Source organism: Glandiceps talaboti, chromosome 16, assembly GCF_964340395.1.
Source record: "Glandiceps talaboti chromosome 16, keGlaTala1.1, whole genome shotgun sequence".
In the NCBI taxonomy this organism is placed as follows: Eukaryota; Metazoa; Hemichordata; class Enteropneusta; family Spengelidae; genus Glandiceps; species Glandiceps talaboti.
In genome coordinates this window covers 10,025,391-10,043,522 of record NC_135564.1, presented here as the reverse complement: position 1 = coordinate 10,043,522, position 18,132 = coordinate 10,025,391, and the positions used below count along the sequence as shown (strand labels likewise).

At 37.6% G+C, this 18,132-nt stretch overlaps 2 protein-coding genes across 2 annotated transcripts in view; both read right to left on the bottom strand.

Moving 5' to 3' along the window:
* LOC144447784 (macrophage mannose receptor 1-like) overlaps nucleotides 1-11,064 on the bottom strand; it is a 30,867-nt gene extending 19,803 nt beyond the window's left edge. Inside the window, exons 1-13 of the mRNA XM_078137865.1 lie at nucleotides 11,013-11,064; nucleotides 7,380-7,534; nucleotides 6,470-6,597; nucleotides 6,018-6,151; nucleotides 5,363-5,574; nucleotides 4,772-4,857; nucleotides 4,108-4,211; nucleotides 3,188-3,317; nucleotides 2,417-2,499; nucleotides 2,083-2,208; nucleotides 1,289-1,477; nucleotides 1,023-1,088; nucleotides 63-95 (exon numbers count right to left, since the gene is read on the bottom strand). Coding sequence (XP_077993991.1) covers nucleotides 63-95; nucleotides 1,023-1,088; nucleotides 1,289-1,477; nucleotides 2,083-2,208; nucleotides 2,417-2,499; nucleotides 3,188-3,317; nucleotides 4,108-4,211; nucleotides 4,772-4,857; nucleotides 5,363-5,574; nucleotides 6,018-6,151; nucleotides 6,470-6,597; nucleotides 7,380-7,534; nucleotides 11,013-11,064 — 1,498 coding nt within the window. The remainder of the gene's footprint in view (nucleotides 1-62; nucleotides 96-1,022; nucleotides 1,089-1,288; nucleotides 1,478-2,082; nucleotides 2,209-2,416; nucleotides 2,500-3,187; nucleotides 3,318-4,107; nucleotides 4,212-4,771; nucleotides 4,858-5,362; nucleotides 5,575-6,017; nucleotides 6,152-6,469; nucleotides 6,598-7,379; nucleotides 7,535-11,012) is intronic.
* Nucleotides 11,065-13,882: 2,818 nt separating this feature from the next.
* The window catches only part of LOC144447782 (macrophage mannose receptor 1-like), an 11,070-nt gene continuing 6,820 nt past the window's right edge, over nucleotides 13,883-18,132 (bottom strand). The window contains exons 8-13 of the mRNA XM_078137864.1: nucleotides 17,730-17,968; nucleotides 17,101-17,272; nucleotides 16,399-16,653; nucleotides 15,582-15,752; nucleotides 15,241-15,261; nucleotides 13,883-14,136 (exon numbers count right to left, since the gene is read on the bottom strand). Coding sequence (XP_077993990.1) covers nucleotides 13,883-14,136; nucleotides 15,241-15,261; nucleotides 15,582-15,752; nucleotides 16,399-16,653; nucleotides 17,101-17,272; nucleotides 17,730-17,968 — 1,112 coding nt within the window. The remainder of the gene's footprint in view (nucleotides 14,137-15,240; nucleotides 15,262-15,581; nucleotides 15,753-16,398; nucleotides 16,654-17,100; nucleotides 17,273-17,729; nucleotides 17,969-18,132) is intronic.

Genomic DNA, 18,132 nt, shown 5'->3' with positions numbered 1-18,132 from the left:
CATATGCAAACCAGAGAATGATACTGTTACAGGGTGGGCTGAACGGAGAATTAGATACTTACCAATGTTTGGTGGAATTTCTTTAACCGGTTGGTCTGTAAACGAAGCACAAATGAGATTGTCATTTGTTTAATCTCTACTCAAAACTGAACGCAAAACAGCATCTTTCTCGGTTATGGCATATATCTACAGTAGTGTGGTCATTACAAGTGGTTAAAAAACAAGAATTTACCAGAACAGTGGAATAATTGTATACCGGAATATATTGGTATTCAAGCTAGGGAGTATGTACATGTAAGTGTTAGGGAAACGAACAGACCCCTTAACATCTCCTGATTGTATCGAGAGTAAATAGCTCAATAAAGGATAGCCACACTAAACTATTTTAGCTAGGCCTGAGACCACCCCCTCTACCTTATAGACGAAAATTAATAGTTGTGTCAGACTCAACAATCGATTAACAATTACTATATCTATGTAGTACTATGAATAAAACAGCCAGTATGTAGTGAGAAGTACAGCTCTTTTATTGACACTCTGATGTAGTGTCATGCAATTACTTTGGTGAAAATACTTCCATTTCCCGATTTGCATGTTAATTCGTATGAGGCATATCCATACAAAACAAATTCCTTTAAATGTAATATTCTTGCTGGATGACAACTAAAATGGTTCAAATCCCTCCGCCCACCCCAAAACTAAGCTTTGTCGTATATCAAACTATTGAGCTATTGATCTCACTCTAAAGAATGGCCAGTTGTACATTTTTGACCAAAACAGGCACATTTAAGACTTCATTTCCATATTAACGACGTGGTGGTCTTGCAGTGAATAATTGTGTCGTCTCCAGAAATACCCCCCCCCCCCCTTCCTTCGAGTTTCAGCTTAATTTGCCCAGAGGTCTTTGAATTTAGCCCCTTTGTTCCGGGCGTGTGGTTTGATCACTGTTAAGATTTGAAGAGTTTCAAAAGTTTCACTTTGATTAATAATATATTTATTATTCATACTATACAGTAACTCACCTGCAGCTATTTCACAAATGAAGTGATTTATCATAAAACAGTTTTTCGTATTCCAACGTCCAAGATCTAAGAAAATAGATAACACAACACAATTAGTTGCAATGAGTGATATTTAGTTTCTCAGTATGAGGCACTGAAGCTATCGGTTGTCACTGAGTTATTCGTATACATAGGCAGTAAGTTATTACAGTTAGTAATCATTTCACTCCAGCTTTATCCTGCAGTTGATAATAATTATCGAGAAGGGTAACCAAGAGTGATCTTACCATATGTGTCTGTAAAGTCGATACACGTTGGGCATAAACAATGAGCATCAGTAATACCACACCAACCGTATCTTGAACAACACGGATAAGAATCAGGGTGACATTCAGCAGGAGTTTCACCATCATCAAGGGGATAGTCTACACCACAACGACCATCATCACGCCAAGTCTTTGGTCCCGAATAACCAGCTATAATTAATGAGATGCAGGATTTGGTTAGTTACAATCTAATGCTAGTCACAATTTAACAATAACTACGAGAAGAGTAAGGTATTGGTTGGAAATGGAATATAAATACTATTCCTATTTATATTTTTTGTATGTACATGGTATACTAAATTCTAAGTAGAGATGTTGTTGAAGTAAATCTTCGATTGATTGATGGAGAGAGAGCGATTGATGGAGAGAGAGCGATTGATGGAGAGAGAGAGAGAGAGAGAGAGAGAGAGAGAGAGAGAGAGAGAGAGAGAGAGAGAGAGAGAGAGAGAGAGAGAGAGAGAGAGACCGCACACCAAAAGAGAGAGATGGAATGACGGACAGACAGGCAGACAGACAGACAGGTAGACAGACAGACAGACGAACGGACGGACACAGACACAGACACAGACACAGACACAGACACAGACACAGACATACAGAGACAGAGTGGGAGGGAGAGAGAGACAAAAAGAAACACAGACAGAGACAGATATTGATAAAGGATTAATAAATGCAAACTTTGCACTAATAGTAAGATATGATGATAACTTAAAATGATTCTCTGTCACATGAAGATCATCACACCCTAGCCTTACCTGCATACACACTTCCACAGTCTGGTTGACCTACTGTGTCTTGTGGTTGCCCTTCGTTCCACTTAGTGTACGGTACGGACGTTGTCACACCATCAGCCCAAAGGAATACGCCGTCATCACCAGTGTCTGAAATATACATGACAAAACTCAGACACAACTTCCAAAAGTTATTGCCGAACATTTCTTCACAACGCCAGAAGTAACGCCCATAACCGTAATAGCCTATTTGATCGCTATACACTTCACTTTTCTGGATTTCTAGTCTGAATGACATCTTGACAACTTTTGTTCTGGAAAATGAAAATTTTCGCATCTTTTGTTTTTTCAAACTTACCAGAAATGCCTATCCAGAGATCTGTGATACCTACTCTATTCAAGGCAGCAAATTCACTTATCAAAAATTCATTCTCTTCTCGACTGAAAGTAAATAAAGTTAAAAGTTTAACTAAAACTGATGCTTAATATATGAATGCAACCAAAACAAATTACATAGACAATACATACTGTCTTGGTTTGTTCCTCTCAGTATTGTGTCTTGGTTATACATATAACCATTGTCTATCTCATGAACCCCTTAACTTTGTGCACGTTATATATTTTCTTGCCGATCTAATCTGTAAGGTACGCCATGACGGGGCGTCCTCACATATCGGTTTACCCATCTCAGACAAAATGGCGATGATATGAGGGCGGACCGACGCGATGTATCTTACATTCTATGTTCTATCCTGTACGTGTATCCTTACATATATCTGTCAAGAATGTTATGATTGTCTATTGGTTTTTGGGTCTTTGTCTCTATTTGGTAGTTTATGTAAGTAAGTGCTTGACAGGGCATTTCGATTGTTTGGACTGGTATAACTATAAGGTACATATATATGTAATACATAACGCTAGACAGTCTGTCCCTGTCTCTATATATTTGTCTGTCTGTCTGTCTGTCTGTCTGTCTGTCTGTCTGTCTGTCTGTCTGTCTGTCTGTCTGTCTGTCTGTCTGTCTGTCTGTCTCTCTCTGTCTCTCTCCTCTCTCTACCTCTCATCGATCGTCATCAGCTTGAAGTACAATATTACTATCTTTGAAAATTTGTAATAATATTGCACTCACTCGTTGATGGTGACAAGATGGCCTCCCTGTGCATCACATGTGTGCTTAGCATCTGTCCAAGTTGATGGGAAATAGGTATTAAATTGATAACAGGATGCCCTGCTGATCTTCCAGCCTGCACTACATCTTCCTACAAGGGAATATCCATGAACTTATGTTCAACCCGCACTTAACAATTCATAAATGTTGATAAGAAATTATCATTTTATTTCAGTATGGTAGAGAAACCATGTACAGCTGATTTCACAATACCGTTCAGTGGCTATGTTTTGATACACTCATGCAGAAAAAAATAAGAAATTACCAATGCTACAAGTTAACTTAAGATAGCAAGATTGACTGAATACAGTTCCTTGCATTGCGACATGTTGTTTTAATAAAATGAAATGACATGCCAACATGCAGACATCAAAACATTGGCGCCTGTGTGTCGCCGTCTTGTTATACATTGGTTTAAATGGTTCATTTCAGTCAGACTAAATGTAGCAATAAACTGAATTCTGGCTAAAATGTAGCATATGCAGTTCCTATTGATTTGTGCGTGGTTCAAGTTGTATCAAACAGAGTCGCTGAATGATATTTTGAAATCCATTGTATGTGTAAACCCGTCTACTATAGAGTGATTTTATACTCATTTCAGGCCACTTCACAGCACTGGTCGACATGTATAGGACAGTATTACAACGTAAATCCAAAAACAAAACGTCGCCTGGCTCAAGAAAAATCTTATCGACATTGCTACATTCAACTATCGTCTGGCCAGACAAACATCTCAGAGACGTCGGTAAATCTTATTATCGTCTGACCCGACAAAAATCAAATAAGCGTGTCAAGAATTAAAGTACGTACAATTGGTACATTTTAGTCAAAATAATCAGAATGAACGCGCCGACATTAGGTTTATCAATCAATGTACTCACCTTCACGTTTACTACATATGAAAGCATTTTCAGAGCTACAGGTCTGTGTGCTCCATTGACCATTGTTATTGGACCTAACTTCAACACAGTTTCCGCTGACATGGCTGAAACGATGTGACGTGTACAAATAATTTTATGGCAGTTTTATACGCGATCACGCCCTCTTCGACAACGTTTAAAATAAGAGCGCCTTCAGTAATAACAAGATCGGGCAATTGCGTAAAATATAACCCTCCCCAATTCCGTAATATAAAGAGACCTTCCATCAATTTCCTTTCTCTAAAACATAACCCCCCCCCCATTAAAACACTAGATTTAAATGCTGTCAGTCATGACAGAAAAGGACATTAGTCCCAAAACCAATGGTTTAAAGGACTTAATCCCACCGCTGCCACCGCGTTGGAAGTTTTAAAGGCTACCACCACAGTAAATGTAGGTGAAGGCACTGCATTAATCAGTACCCGTGTTTGGATCTCATTGGCTGAGCTAGCTGAAGACCATCAACATAAATTTCTACAACATTCAGTGGAACAGAGTTTTTAAGATCATACAGTTTCTGTGGCTCTCAACGAATATATTATACATAATAACGTCTTCAAATACATTGAAGTGGTTAAAAATAACATACACATGATTTGACCTTTCACCCTGTTTGCGTACGTACCTGTTGTCAGGTTCACCACTCTTCCAATTATTGTAGCTTAGTGCCTGCCTGTTATTGGTCCATCTGTAATCGCCAACTTCGTTATTCTATGGTTGTAAAAAAATCGCTGATCAGTAAATTTATTTTGAAAGAATACATAAAATCGTAATTAAGTCACAATTGTTACATTAGTTATGAACATTGTAAACACGTTTTAGAACATTAGTAGCAGAACTCTTCAACTGTAAGATGGATACGACTCGCGACGTGTTGGACCACCAAGCCACCGTTGAGGGCGGAATAACACGGCGTACTAGTATCACATGATAGAAAATTCTCAATTGCAACTAATAGTATCGGAAGGCCAAAAACAACAACAGAGGAGGGAGTTAAGAATTTTAAGAAAATTGAATGATAAACAATAGTAAACCAAAATGAGGTTCCAAAATCGTGGTCAATGACGGTAAATTGCATCTAGGCCACATCATATCAAATGTCAAAACCAAGTGCATCACCCAAATTTGAATATCAGGAAATATTGTTAGATATCCCTATTTTTTACTTCTAATTTTCGAATACGCGGTTACGTTTAACATCAGATTTATTGCTTACAATATCGGAGAGTCCTATCCATACATGGCCATCTCCAGATCGTCCTGTCACGTAGTCCTGTTCGACAGCATCTTCTATCATCACCAAGGTACCTCCAACTTGAGCACAAAATGCCTCAGCTTCCTGCCAAGATTTGGCAGAGGAATAGTACTTGAGACATTTGTCGTTTACTGCTTCCCACATATTGCCCTCGTCACACGCAATGGGAATATCTGGAATAAAGTGGAAAATATTTGGGACTCAGTGTGTCTTTGTTCCAGCTTTTCAACTATTTTTTCTTGTCTATTCATTTTTTTTTTTTGCACAGCTGAAATGGTGCCTAGCAACAAAACCACGCCCATAGTAACAGCCATTTAATGGTGTACATTGCAAAGATAACAACAGGTGTAGATAGACAAGGGGATAGGCATTTTTTTAAATGGACATATATGCCGAGCAATAAGACCAATCCCATAGCAACTGTTACAAATATAACAAGTTATGGTGAACCATTGAATATATATTAAAGAGATTGGCATCTAGACACCAAGCAACTAAGATGCTGTCGCTAGCAACAGGCAAGGTATCAACAGGGATAGACCAGCAGCATGTGGGTCGATATTCTGATGAAATTGTCAACATTATTGATATATTTAACTAGAAAATCTCTTCTTACTTGCAGTAGTTTGGCATATTATACCACCAGCTCGTCCTGAACATGGATCGTCCGTCCAAAGTCCACTTTGTCTTCGTAATTTAACGCAGTCCTCGCTTCCACCAACATTATCTGGTTGGCCTGTTTGCCAAGCTCTGTAGTCAATAAAAAAATAATGACACGCCGTTTAAACATTTTTGGCATTGCAAGTCAAGCAGTAATCGAGTCAGTTCCCACAAAAAATGGCTTTAAAGAAAGTTTATCGAGTCATGTTGAGTATGTACAATGTTTGTTATGTACTAGTATAATAGTTCCTTTCAACAAACTTCTAACAAGAAGAGGACGAAAAAGTTTCTCTAGCTAAAAAGGTGCATGCCAAAACCGTTACGTGTCGCTGCTGCACATGTCACGTGGTGTAGTTTGGAAGCACCTCGTGACTAAAATACCTCTAGGGAAGAAAAGTAAGAACTCACGCTTCTGCGTCATCCAAGGGCGTGCCATCAACCCAAACAAATGTGGCTTCTCCTGTTATGCCATACAACCCAATCCAATAATCATCCGCAAGAGTTACATTAGTAGGCAGATGAGTGGCTAGGTATGTCTGTAGAATTAAAACAGTGGTGACCGTGAATCTAGTGTGCATTCACTAAATATATAACTATGTGTCTATTGCCAAGTCATATCGTTATTGTGTACCAGGTTTTACATGTTTGGGTCAACAAGATTTAGAACAGTTAGATATCAAGAATTCGGTTGAAAAATGCAAGTTGTCATAAACATTACGAGTAGAGGAAAATGTTGCATATTCATTTCCTCTCTCTGTTCTCTGCTTTAGGTTTATTACTATGGACGTGATGTTTGTTTGTTTTTACGGAATCTGACAAGGTCAATATCCCATGGTGTTAACTCAGTGACATCTAAGCTTTCAAATATGTCATACAGCTCAGAAGACCAATTATCATCGCAAAGTGATGAAAAAACAAAACACCGCAGGATTCAACGTTTATCAATTTTCAAATTTGTCAACAGTAATAATCATTCTTCTTCTCTGTCTCTTCATCTTTCTCTCACCACCACCACCACCACCACCACCAGCACCAGCACCACCACCACCATCAGCACCAGCACCAGCACCAGCAGCACCGCCGCCACCGCCGTCGTCTGTCTGTCTGTCTGTCTGTCTGTCTGTCTGTCTGTCTGTCTGTCTGTCTGTCTGTCTGTCTGTCTGTCTGTCTGTCTGTCTGTCTGTCTGTCTGTCTGTCTGTCTGTCTGTCTGCATCTCTCTCTTTCACATGAGCAGAGAGGTAAACACTATCATTCCTAAACAAAAAATGTCACTGCTCTAAAACCTAGTAAAGTACTTCATTATAGATTTTAACGTACGTTAACATCTGTATTTGGTATAGAGACCAATGATCCGCCAAGTTCATCACATCGCATACCAGCTTCAAATGCAGTCCTGTCACCTTCATCAGCAATTATTTTAAAACAGCTCTGTTGAAAAGTTAACCATCCTTTAGGACATCTCTGACAACTTCCTGTAGAGGTCAAAGGTTACGAATATATAGAAGGTATTAGGCAAAGATTTTAGAAAATGCACCCTCTCTCGTACATTCTACCTCTTCTGTAATACTGCCCTCAATCTTTTTAAGTGTAAAACTTTAAGCTCATCGAGCAAGATCTCAACTGATTTGAATTTCGTTGGGTATACGAATAATTGGCTGATTATTTTGGAAAATTATATTTGTTCACAGCTTCCCAACATTTACAGGGATTAGCGATCGATGTCTCTGCAAAGGTATCGTTTCTTTTGCTAATTTTAATCACTAAGTATATAAATGTATAAACAAATATTCTATACATGGGGTTGGTAGTACCAGTGGGTTTAGTCAAAGTCGTGTTACTAGCCGCCTTCAACACTTCTATATGGAAAGAAGTTGTCATGTGTATTTTGTAGAAAATGTCACCATTTCATTTGGAAGGATGTGTTGATAACTTTCCTTTTTGCAATTATTACATATTTTGATAAGTTTCAAATTCCTACAATAATGTCGTGTCTGATTTCATCATAGAAATGCCTTGAAGTCATAAGACGTTTATAGTACCGCGACCACAAGACAGTCGTTGGTGGCGCTCTTAAATTCAGCACCACTGAATAGCCCTGCGGTTTCATCAGACATCACCTACGATGTGAATATCACGTACGCATTTTATCTTTGATATCACAAAGTCGGTAGCTAAGGGCAACGGACATACCAACTCATTAACATGTGAACAAAATGCGAGCATTAAACTAAAAGACACTGTGGCTAGCAAGGCACACTAAAGAACAGGTAAACTGTGAGGTAGAGGGTAGGGAGCCTTCATTAATTACAAAGAAGAGGGCTGGGGAAAATTAAGCGAGGCTCTTGCATAAAATGTGACCCTCTCTCGATTTCATGTCTTTAAATTGGCCCTTCTTCAACGTCCTTTCTATGAAACATGACCCAGACCCCCCATGTTCAAATATTAGATAATATTAAAATGCTGATGCCACCACATCGATGATTTTAATGGCTTCAGTTGTTTGCCACTATTACCACTATTTCACAGTGAATTCATGTCAGGTCACTGCATTAATCAATCCGGGGGCAAGTCCCTCGATGACTATACGGTTGCATGCTATCTACTTTGCATATTTCCGATTTCAATGACATTATCCCCAATATGATTAGCACACAGTTAACGTTCATCCTTCTTTCCTGTGAGGACCTCGCAATTAACATTTGATCCATTGCATGGTTGTCTCCCGAGGTATAATCACGGTATTATGAAACAACTGTGGTGCTGATGAGATGTGGGAGTAATGGGATGTGACAGTGGTGGCAGCGGTGGGATACCAAAAATAACAAAACAATACAGTTAGATACTAGAATCAGTCTTAATTAAATTGGACCCGCCAATTATTTTCATTTTCTTAATATGGTCTTCCCCCAAGAACCGATGTCTAAGATATGACCGATTTCCCCAAATCATCACGATCTCCCGGACTCTCCCCTATTTCTAATTACTAAGAACTATTTTATACCAGGATTCGGTGACTCTAGTGGTACGCTATGTGTTAAATTATTCGTATTTTGTTTTCATTTGGGTTGAGTCTGCACGCCTGAAGTATTTTCTACATCTACCCACATTACAATATTAATTTAAGGATAAAATACACAACCATGGCTATTTTGTGATACTTACAATTCCAGACAATGAGCGAATCAATGACATTATAAAAAGAGGCCTTTGCAATAATGTTTCCTAGGTTATGAGAAGCTGACAAACCACTCAGATTGTACTCTATTCTATGTAAACGTTACCCGCGATTAATGACACGACACTCTTATTCCTTGACAAATTTGGCAAATTCCATCAACTTCTTATCAGCGTCAACTCAAAGTGTGGCATATCAAGACAGGGTGAATAAAACTAACATCTGTAAATGGTACATTGGCATAAATTCTTGTCGGAACGGACCAGTGACTTAACTAGTCAAGGACACGGGTCACAATACAACCCTTCTCACCGAACTGTTACGACGGAAAAAATGGGCGTATCACAGACATTAATCGTTGGACAACTGCTGTACTGTCTTGCAGCCGATTTCAATATACCGCTCCGAACGGCACTGTTTGATACAATGACGCAGAATCTAATAGAAACTACAATGCTACACTTTGAGATAGCAAGACTGAATGAATTCAGTTTGTTGCAACACTTTATTGAAATGAAATGAACTGACGCGTCACCATGTACAAATCAAAATACAGATGTCAGGACATTGGCGCCCACATGTCTGCAAACTGTTGCAGTACGTTGATGTAAATGGTTCATTTCATTCAGAATAATGTACCAACTTCTTAATTTCTGCGTGGTTGTATCAAACAGAGCCACTGAATGGTATTTTGAAATCCGTTGTATTTAGAAATTATATCAATTGATTGTGCCTTCTGTAAAATCAACCTATTAGCAATTTACGTTCAAATAGCGTATTGATTAGTTGTTCTAGATTCAATCTCATTATTTCATCTTTTACATTTAAAGCGAGTTTGACAAAACGAGAAACGGTCATATTTTCCAGAATAGACTACAAAGTGAACGGAGTAAAACTTATGTTATAATTAAATAAATGGGTCGCAACTCCTTTAAGATGTTGTATACTGTATTGTCGAGTATGGTAATTTGAAGTAAGTATTTCATCGAGTTTGGTTTTTGTCGTATTATTTACTTGTCGAGATGACGTATACGTTTTAGGAGTTGAACGACACTTGTTAAAGTATAGCCTCTCTACAATAACCCGGTCCTTGGATTTAAAATCAATGCACAATCGCTCACAATTTCCAAATACATAATCGCCTGAGGCTAAATGAAAACTATTTCGTTACAAAACTTGTTCATTGATTATTTCCACACTAGTATTTGTGTCTCTATATATCCTGCAAATCTATTCCATCTAATTCCAAGCTATACAGAGTGACACACTAAACAGGTACAAGAGAAATATTAACACTCCATTTTTTTTACCACAGCATTAGGTTATTCCGACTTGCGCCAAACCTATATGATGTGCATGTAAGTATTTCAGGTTCACTTTTTAGTGAACTGACAAAAAGTGTCGCTTCAATCTAAAAGTTGGTTCGCTTAAGTGAAGACACTTAATATCTCAATCATATATAAGGTAACGGAATTATTTAAAAGTTGGTAAGTTGAAAAGTAAACATTACACCTTGAAGACTACTCATAACAGAAAACATTTGGTATGATTGTTAGATCTTCTCTCATATCCCTCAAGTGTCTTCTCTCATATCCCTCAAGTGTTAACGCACGTCTATATTTTCTCGAAACAAGACCTTTTGCACGAGCTTTTATGACTCCAAATCTCACGAAAATAAAGCATTTGAAAAGAACAAAGTAAGTGCGATACATTCAGTCTAAACTTCTGAAAGTTGAAACTGAGACAAAATAACATGACACTAAAATCTCACTTACCGATACTAAGGAGAGTGAAGAAGATGACCACTTGGCAGAGAAAAGAACGCATTGTGATGTTATTACCGCTGGTTAAATGGGAATATTCATTTGTGGATGTTGTCCCTGCCGAAAAAATCAAGGACGCCAATTCCAATGTCGGACTACCTCCAATTTGCGCACGCAAAGTTACCTGGGTATGCTGCGACTTTTTTTTTTTTTTACCAAAGGGACTATAACTGATTTATATTACTCAGACGTCAAATTGATTAATTTCGCATTTTTCTTCTTCTTCAAGATAGTCTATAATCCATAATTCATGTTTGATATTTTGATTCATAACTCTAGAGGATCGGTTTTTTAAATACATGTTTTGAATTATTGCCTCGACCCGAGTGAATTAGTCAATATTTAACCACTCTAAAATGTCAACACAATACAAACTAGTGTGTCAAAAGTACGAGCCTCATTATTTGAGTTTGGGTGACTTCCACTCAGTCTGCTACGCCCCTTTTTAGGCCAAGACCTATACAAACGATTTACAAATACAATTATCAAAATAACCCCAAATACATAACTACATGGCTCTTGATAGTTCATATGAATATTTCATAAAAATTGTTTATATTCATTCATGAATAATTATCCGACTTAATTACACTTTTTTCCCCAGCTGACCTATAACTGACCATTGACCATTTACCGTACGACTTACAAGTCGAATTCTAATATGAACACTAAGTTGTACAGAACACGAACATCGATTTTTGATGCCCTGAGAAAATGACACCATACCATTTACAACAGAGTTTTGTTGAGGTATACATACAACACAAACATAAATACTGAAATAGGTAATTGCGTCACCATATATAGTTATTTCTTTCTCTCTATCTTTCTTACTCTCTCCCTCTCCCTTCTGTATGTATGTCTGTCCCTGTCTGCCTGTCTGTCTCTGTCTCTCTCTGCCATGCAGGAAAGTGAGCATTGTCACACTATGCACCAAGAGACGCCCCGTAGTTGGATACCAGGATTTCGGTGAGTTTTGAGGGTCTTGTCGGAGATTGAGTTGGTGTAGACTACAAAACTACAGAAAGTCGCTGTATCGCAGTAAAACATCACATGGGTAAGTAGACGGACTGCACACACATTTTTTTTCTGTTTTTTCACTGTAATGTTATCCAAAATCTACAGTATACATTTTTAAAAACTTAAGTAGTGAATGAAATCATCGGTTTCCCTTAGAAAAAAATATTACTGTTTTATTACGGCTAATGCCAGCTCAGAACAGTATTCATTCATATTCAACAACATGTAATTGATCATGAGTGGTCGAGGTATGACCAGTAATAAGCACATCCAGTACTCACAGTGAGTCACAATAGTCATCGACATTCTTAGCTCACATTCTACAGATCACTGACAAATCAAACATCTCGACCAGCAATGGTAATGTTTTATTGAAAATACTATCTTTAAAGTTATTCGTATTTTCTACAACATTTTAAGGTCTGAGATCGTAGCATTCAACCCCGTCCATTAAATGAAGACGGAGAAGACTCGAATACTGAACGTAGATGCAATGAAAAATTGAAAATTAACACCTACTAACTTGATATCAATATGATTTAAAAGATACGAATGATAATTACAGTTTGTGAAAATGTTAGATTTCTCAGGTGTGCAGCGTTAGTTTATGTATACAGTGCTGATATTGGTTACTATGGTTACTATAAAAATGGTAAACTAACAGAAGATTTCCTCTTAGGTTGTAAATGCTATTAAACGGTGTATCAAGATCAGTGAGACTGATCACAAAATTTCATGTTGAGATAGACACAATAAAGATAACATCTATACATCCCTTACAGAGTGTCTGCTCTGTATTTTATTTATGGTAACAGAAACAAAACACAAATGTAGCAAATGTCTGTGTGTTATCTTTATTGTGTCTATCTCTACATGAAACCTTGTGATCATTCTCACAGACGTTGATACACCGTTTAATTACCAGAGGTTTTCCTATAAACCCTTTCAGGAAATCCCCAAAATGCATGAACACATGCCAGATGCAGTATGGCTTCTTTTCAAGATTTAAAAGTTGCATAAGTTAATCACATTAGACAAAATCTCCGTAAGATTTTGAACAAAAGTAATAGCCACTTCAACTACAGTACAATGCATATATATACAAGATTGTCACTTTATATTTTTGACTTTGTGTTGCACGTCGAATTTTATGAGATTGGATAGTTGGCATGGATCGTCAAAGGAAACGCTTTATTTTTTTTAAAGATAAAGGTATGGGTAAACATGACGTCATCACCAGAGGTTTTCCTATAAACCCTTGCAGGAAATCCCCAAAATGCATGAACACATGCCAGATGCAGTATGGCTTCTTTTCAAGATTTAAAAGTTGCATAAGTTATCCAGAATCTATTTTATAATTCAAAATCATCTCAAAGTTGATAGTTAAATATACAAGTGTACTAGAGGCAGATATATGAATGTCTATCTGGACTTTGCCTTTATTAAAACTTTTCTGTAAACAGTAACGTTAACTCACTTTATAACTCATTGATGTCTAAATCATACATTATAATATACAAGTATATATATATATATATATATATATATATATATATATATATATATATATATGTGTGTGTGTGTGTGTGTGTGTGTGTGTGTGTGTGTGTGTGTGTGTTTGTGTGTATACAGTCATCAGCTACATACTATTTGAAAAAAATGAAAAACCTACATGAGGATTTCCTTATCTAACTATACCTACATGTATTTGCTATCACTGGACAAGTTCAAAGGTCATTGGTGAATAAAAACTACTAGTACAGTAATTTTACTCAAATGTACTTAAAAATGGTCAATTTTGATTATGCATGAGAAGCTTGCATATCTAGTTTGATATCATCTGGCACGGTTATGTTTGGAGTCTGCGATGCATACGCTGGACTGTCAAAACCCGAGTTTTCATTTAGTTTCGATTTATTGAAAAGGCTTGGCAATTCAGGGAAAGTGATGTCAGGTAAGTTATCAGTATATTTTAGAGAACCAACGATGACAAGAGAAAGCACGATTAAAACAGCAAATACTATTCCAACTATGGCACCTGCACTCAGACCACCACCTACAAGTAAACAACACACTGGAATTAAAATGCGAGAATCAATATTCATGGTTCTGGATTCATAATTGTAAATCAAATTTTCTACGGACAGAATCAACATAATTGTTTTACAGCCAGTGGTAGTACATCCCTGACGTTACTGACGAGACGTCAGCGACAATTTGGGATTCGCTTGCGATATTTTTTTTGACTTTGTGAGTAGAAATGTTAATTCATTTGAAATAACGATGTCCTGTAATTTACCTTCCACAGTACTTTTATAATCTTCGTTAAAAAATGTCAAAAACGTAAAATTGTTTCAGTTCAGTAAGCTATCAAACATAGATGTTACACATTCTTTTACTATAGTTATAGAAAAATGATCAAGTTGCATTGACAGTTATATATTGCACTACCACAAAGTGTATATCATGTGCCCACTAAAGCATATTTCAATGAATGACTTGTACGCTTGAAGCAGCATTTATTTTGTTACAAGTCTTGCCTTAAAGGAGAACAAAGTCGAGGCTGTTTCTGTCCTAACTGATCGATGTCAGGTACGTCACGAAAAAACACTTTCACCACGTACCTGTGCATCACGCGATTTATCTAACAATTAGAGAAATAAATTATTCAAATTAGCCAAGAACCGACTATAGTATACTGGGGTAGGGAATTATGGGTATGGCGCCCAATTAGTTATACTGATGTCACCAAAAGCATTGTATCTAGATCTGTGTTTATTGTTTCTATCTTACAGGTCAAGTAGTATCTTAATCCACTTTTCCAAATAGATGAGGAGAGACGGTCCGAGGACAGATTCATAGATACGGTACCGCGGTTACGCCAGCATAGATAATTGGACATCTCGATTGCTTTCATACCCGTAATTCCCTACCCTAGTTCAAGCTGTCAGTTCATGGCTAACATGAATAATTGTATTTCTCTTATATTTAGAGAAGTCACGCAATGCGATAATGATAAAGTGATTTTTCTTGAAATCAACTAAAGCAGCTATGACAAAATCAGCCCCTGCCTTTGATCTCTTATTAATAAGTCATTAATCTACATTGACAAGATACTGGACATAAATTAATAAAGAGAGAACTTAATACAATTACTTACTGGATGGACTTTGTCCACTAACTGAAAGAGAAAGAGGAAATATACCACTGTTAGAACCAGATTTCATAAACTCAACTTCTTCATGAATGACTTTTAGCTAATAAACGCTTTTCTATGCACAGAACTCAATATTCACTTGTTATGTTTAAAGGACATTTTGCATTTTGGATCGACACAACGTACATATCCCAGCAAATACAGAGGTTAATGACGACAAAATCAAAGTCATGGTACTAAACTTAAACTAAGATGGGTAAATGACCCAAACAAATGATGGTGCACCACACCATATATCGTTCATCATATTTAATTTAACTTTATAAAAAACGAAATTGACTTACTAAGATTGGTTTTACAAACAAAACCGATTTCTCGGTAGCATTCCACGTCGTTCCAATCTCCAGAACTAAAATACATCTCAGCGCAGTTCTCACCGGATAACAAGCCATTGGGTTCACCTAGTCCCCATGCTGTAAATGATACTGGTTTATCGTCAACCCATTCAAAACCACCTATAAAAGAGAAGAGATTTGAACTTTCATAGAAGTCAATTCATACATGTGGAAAACATCTATCTATCTATCTATCTATCTATCTATCTATCTATCTATCTATCTATCTATCTATCTATCTATCTATCTATCTATCTATCTATCTATCTATCTATCTATCTATCTATCTATCCCCCCATCCATCCATAAATCCATCCATCCATTGATCCACCCATCTATCTATCTATCTATCTATCTATCTATCTATCTATCTATCCACCCCCCATCCATCCATAAATCCATCCACCCATTGATCCTTCCATCCATCCATCCATCCATCCATCTATCTATCTATCTATCTATCTATCTATCTATTTATCTATCTATCCATCCATCCATCCATTTATCCATCCATCCATCCTTCCATCCATCAATCCATCGATCCTTCCATCCACCCATCCATCTACCTATCTATCCATCCATCCATCCATCCATCAATCAATCTATCCATCCATCCATGCATGCATGCATGCATGCATGCATGATTCATCCATCCACGCTTTCAGCATGACATCACTTGGGGTAATATACATCTACTAGTGCCTTCATAGCCAAGCAATAAGTGTATAATATCTACTTTGAAACAATTTCAAAACATAATACAAACCTTGTTTATTGCGATGTAGACCAATCCACACATTCAAGTTATTTTCTTTCAACACCCCCTGTATATATGTATTTTCTGCTTCACTGCCTATCGTTACAATATGTCCTCCAAGTCTTTCACATTCATACATGGCTTCAGGCCAGCTCTTTCTCTCTTGGGAGTTGGAGTAATGATAACATTGGCCACCATATTGGGTCCAAGAAGCGTTGACCGGACAGTGCCCCTGACCCGGTGGTGGTGTAGTTGGTTGGACACCTGGATCAGGACATTACAATATATAGTTTAGGTGCAGCCAACGAAGCTACTTGTGGAAAAAGCTGTTCGTGCACGATATATTTTCAGTGGGAGTGGATCTTTTTGTTTTGGTCAGTGGGAGGGGAAAACAGTCAGTATTGTATGCAAAACAGTATATAACACAAAGACTGTCTCTTATAGCCGTATAAGCCTAGAAGCCGAATTATACCACTCGGTGTAATTCATACCTTAAACGATACCAAATAAAAAAACAGGGAACAGTAGTAGAAACGGGGAGAGCAACACTTTGACTTTATAGCGCTTTGCGTTTACTCGGGCGAACACTATAGAAACATGTTTTGTATTTGAAACTGAACGCAATAATAATTACAGCTGTATCGGAGGTCAATACTGAATGAAAGTAATATTTATATTAATAATCTATATTATCAATTGAGATTATCTCACCTGTCCAATATTTACACATTGCACTGCCTGTACTAAAACATGAGGTATCATCCCATGTTCCATCAGTCCTCATCTTAACACATCCTTCCCCGAATCCCGTACTTGGTTCCTCCTCACCCCAGTTGGTATACAAAACTGGTGTGCCATCGGACCATTTGTAGGAACCTTTCCTCTGTGGAAGGGTATGCAGGTAGGTAAGTAAGTGGATGGGTAGGAAGTTCGGTTAGTAAGTAAGTAAGCAGGTAGGTAAGTTATTGAAGAAACGAACGCTATGTTAGTAATATAAAAGTAGTTTAAAGGTGGTAGCCAGTTGTATTGGTAGACGGATATATTGTAGGATGGATGGATGGATGGATGGATGGATGGATGGACAGAGAGACAGAAAGACAAAGAGACAGATAGACAGACAGACAGACAGACAGTCAGCCAGCCAGCTAGATGGGTGGGTGGAGGGATGGGGACATGATGGTGTAAGGGAGTGAACGAGGAAGTGGATGGATGGATGGATGGATGGATGGAATGATTGAGTGAGGGGTGGGGCGGGGCAGGCAGACAGACAGACGGATAGAGACAGCCACATACATACATGGCTATATTTCTATGACAGTCACTATATAATGTACACGTACTTCTGTGTCAGATAGGCCAGTCCAAACGGGGTAACCACTTAACAACATATGATACTCCACGTAAGCTTGTTCGTAGACATCTTCAATACTAACTAACTGTGCCCCATCAACAGCGCATAGATCCTCGGCTTGGTCACGATTGTAAAATCCAGCAATTAACCTATAGCAACCCTTCCAGTGTGGGCTGTAATTTGGCATGTTACAGGTATTTTGAACTGGTTGGGGAAATCCATTAGGATCTGGAAAAGATTAGCAATAAATGTATGTACATAGATACATACATACATACATACATACATCCATACATACATACATACATACATATATACATACATACATACATACATTCATACATACATACATACGTACATACATACATACATACATACATACATACATACAT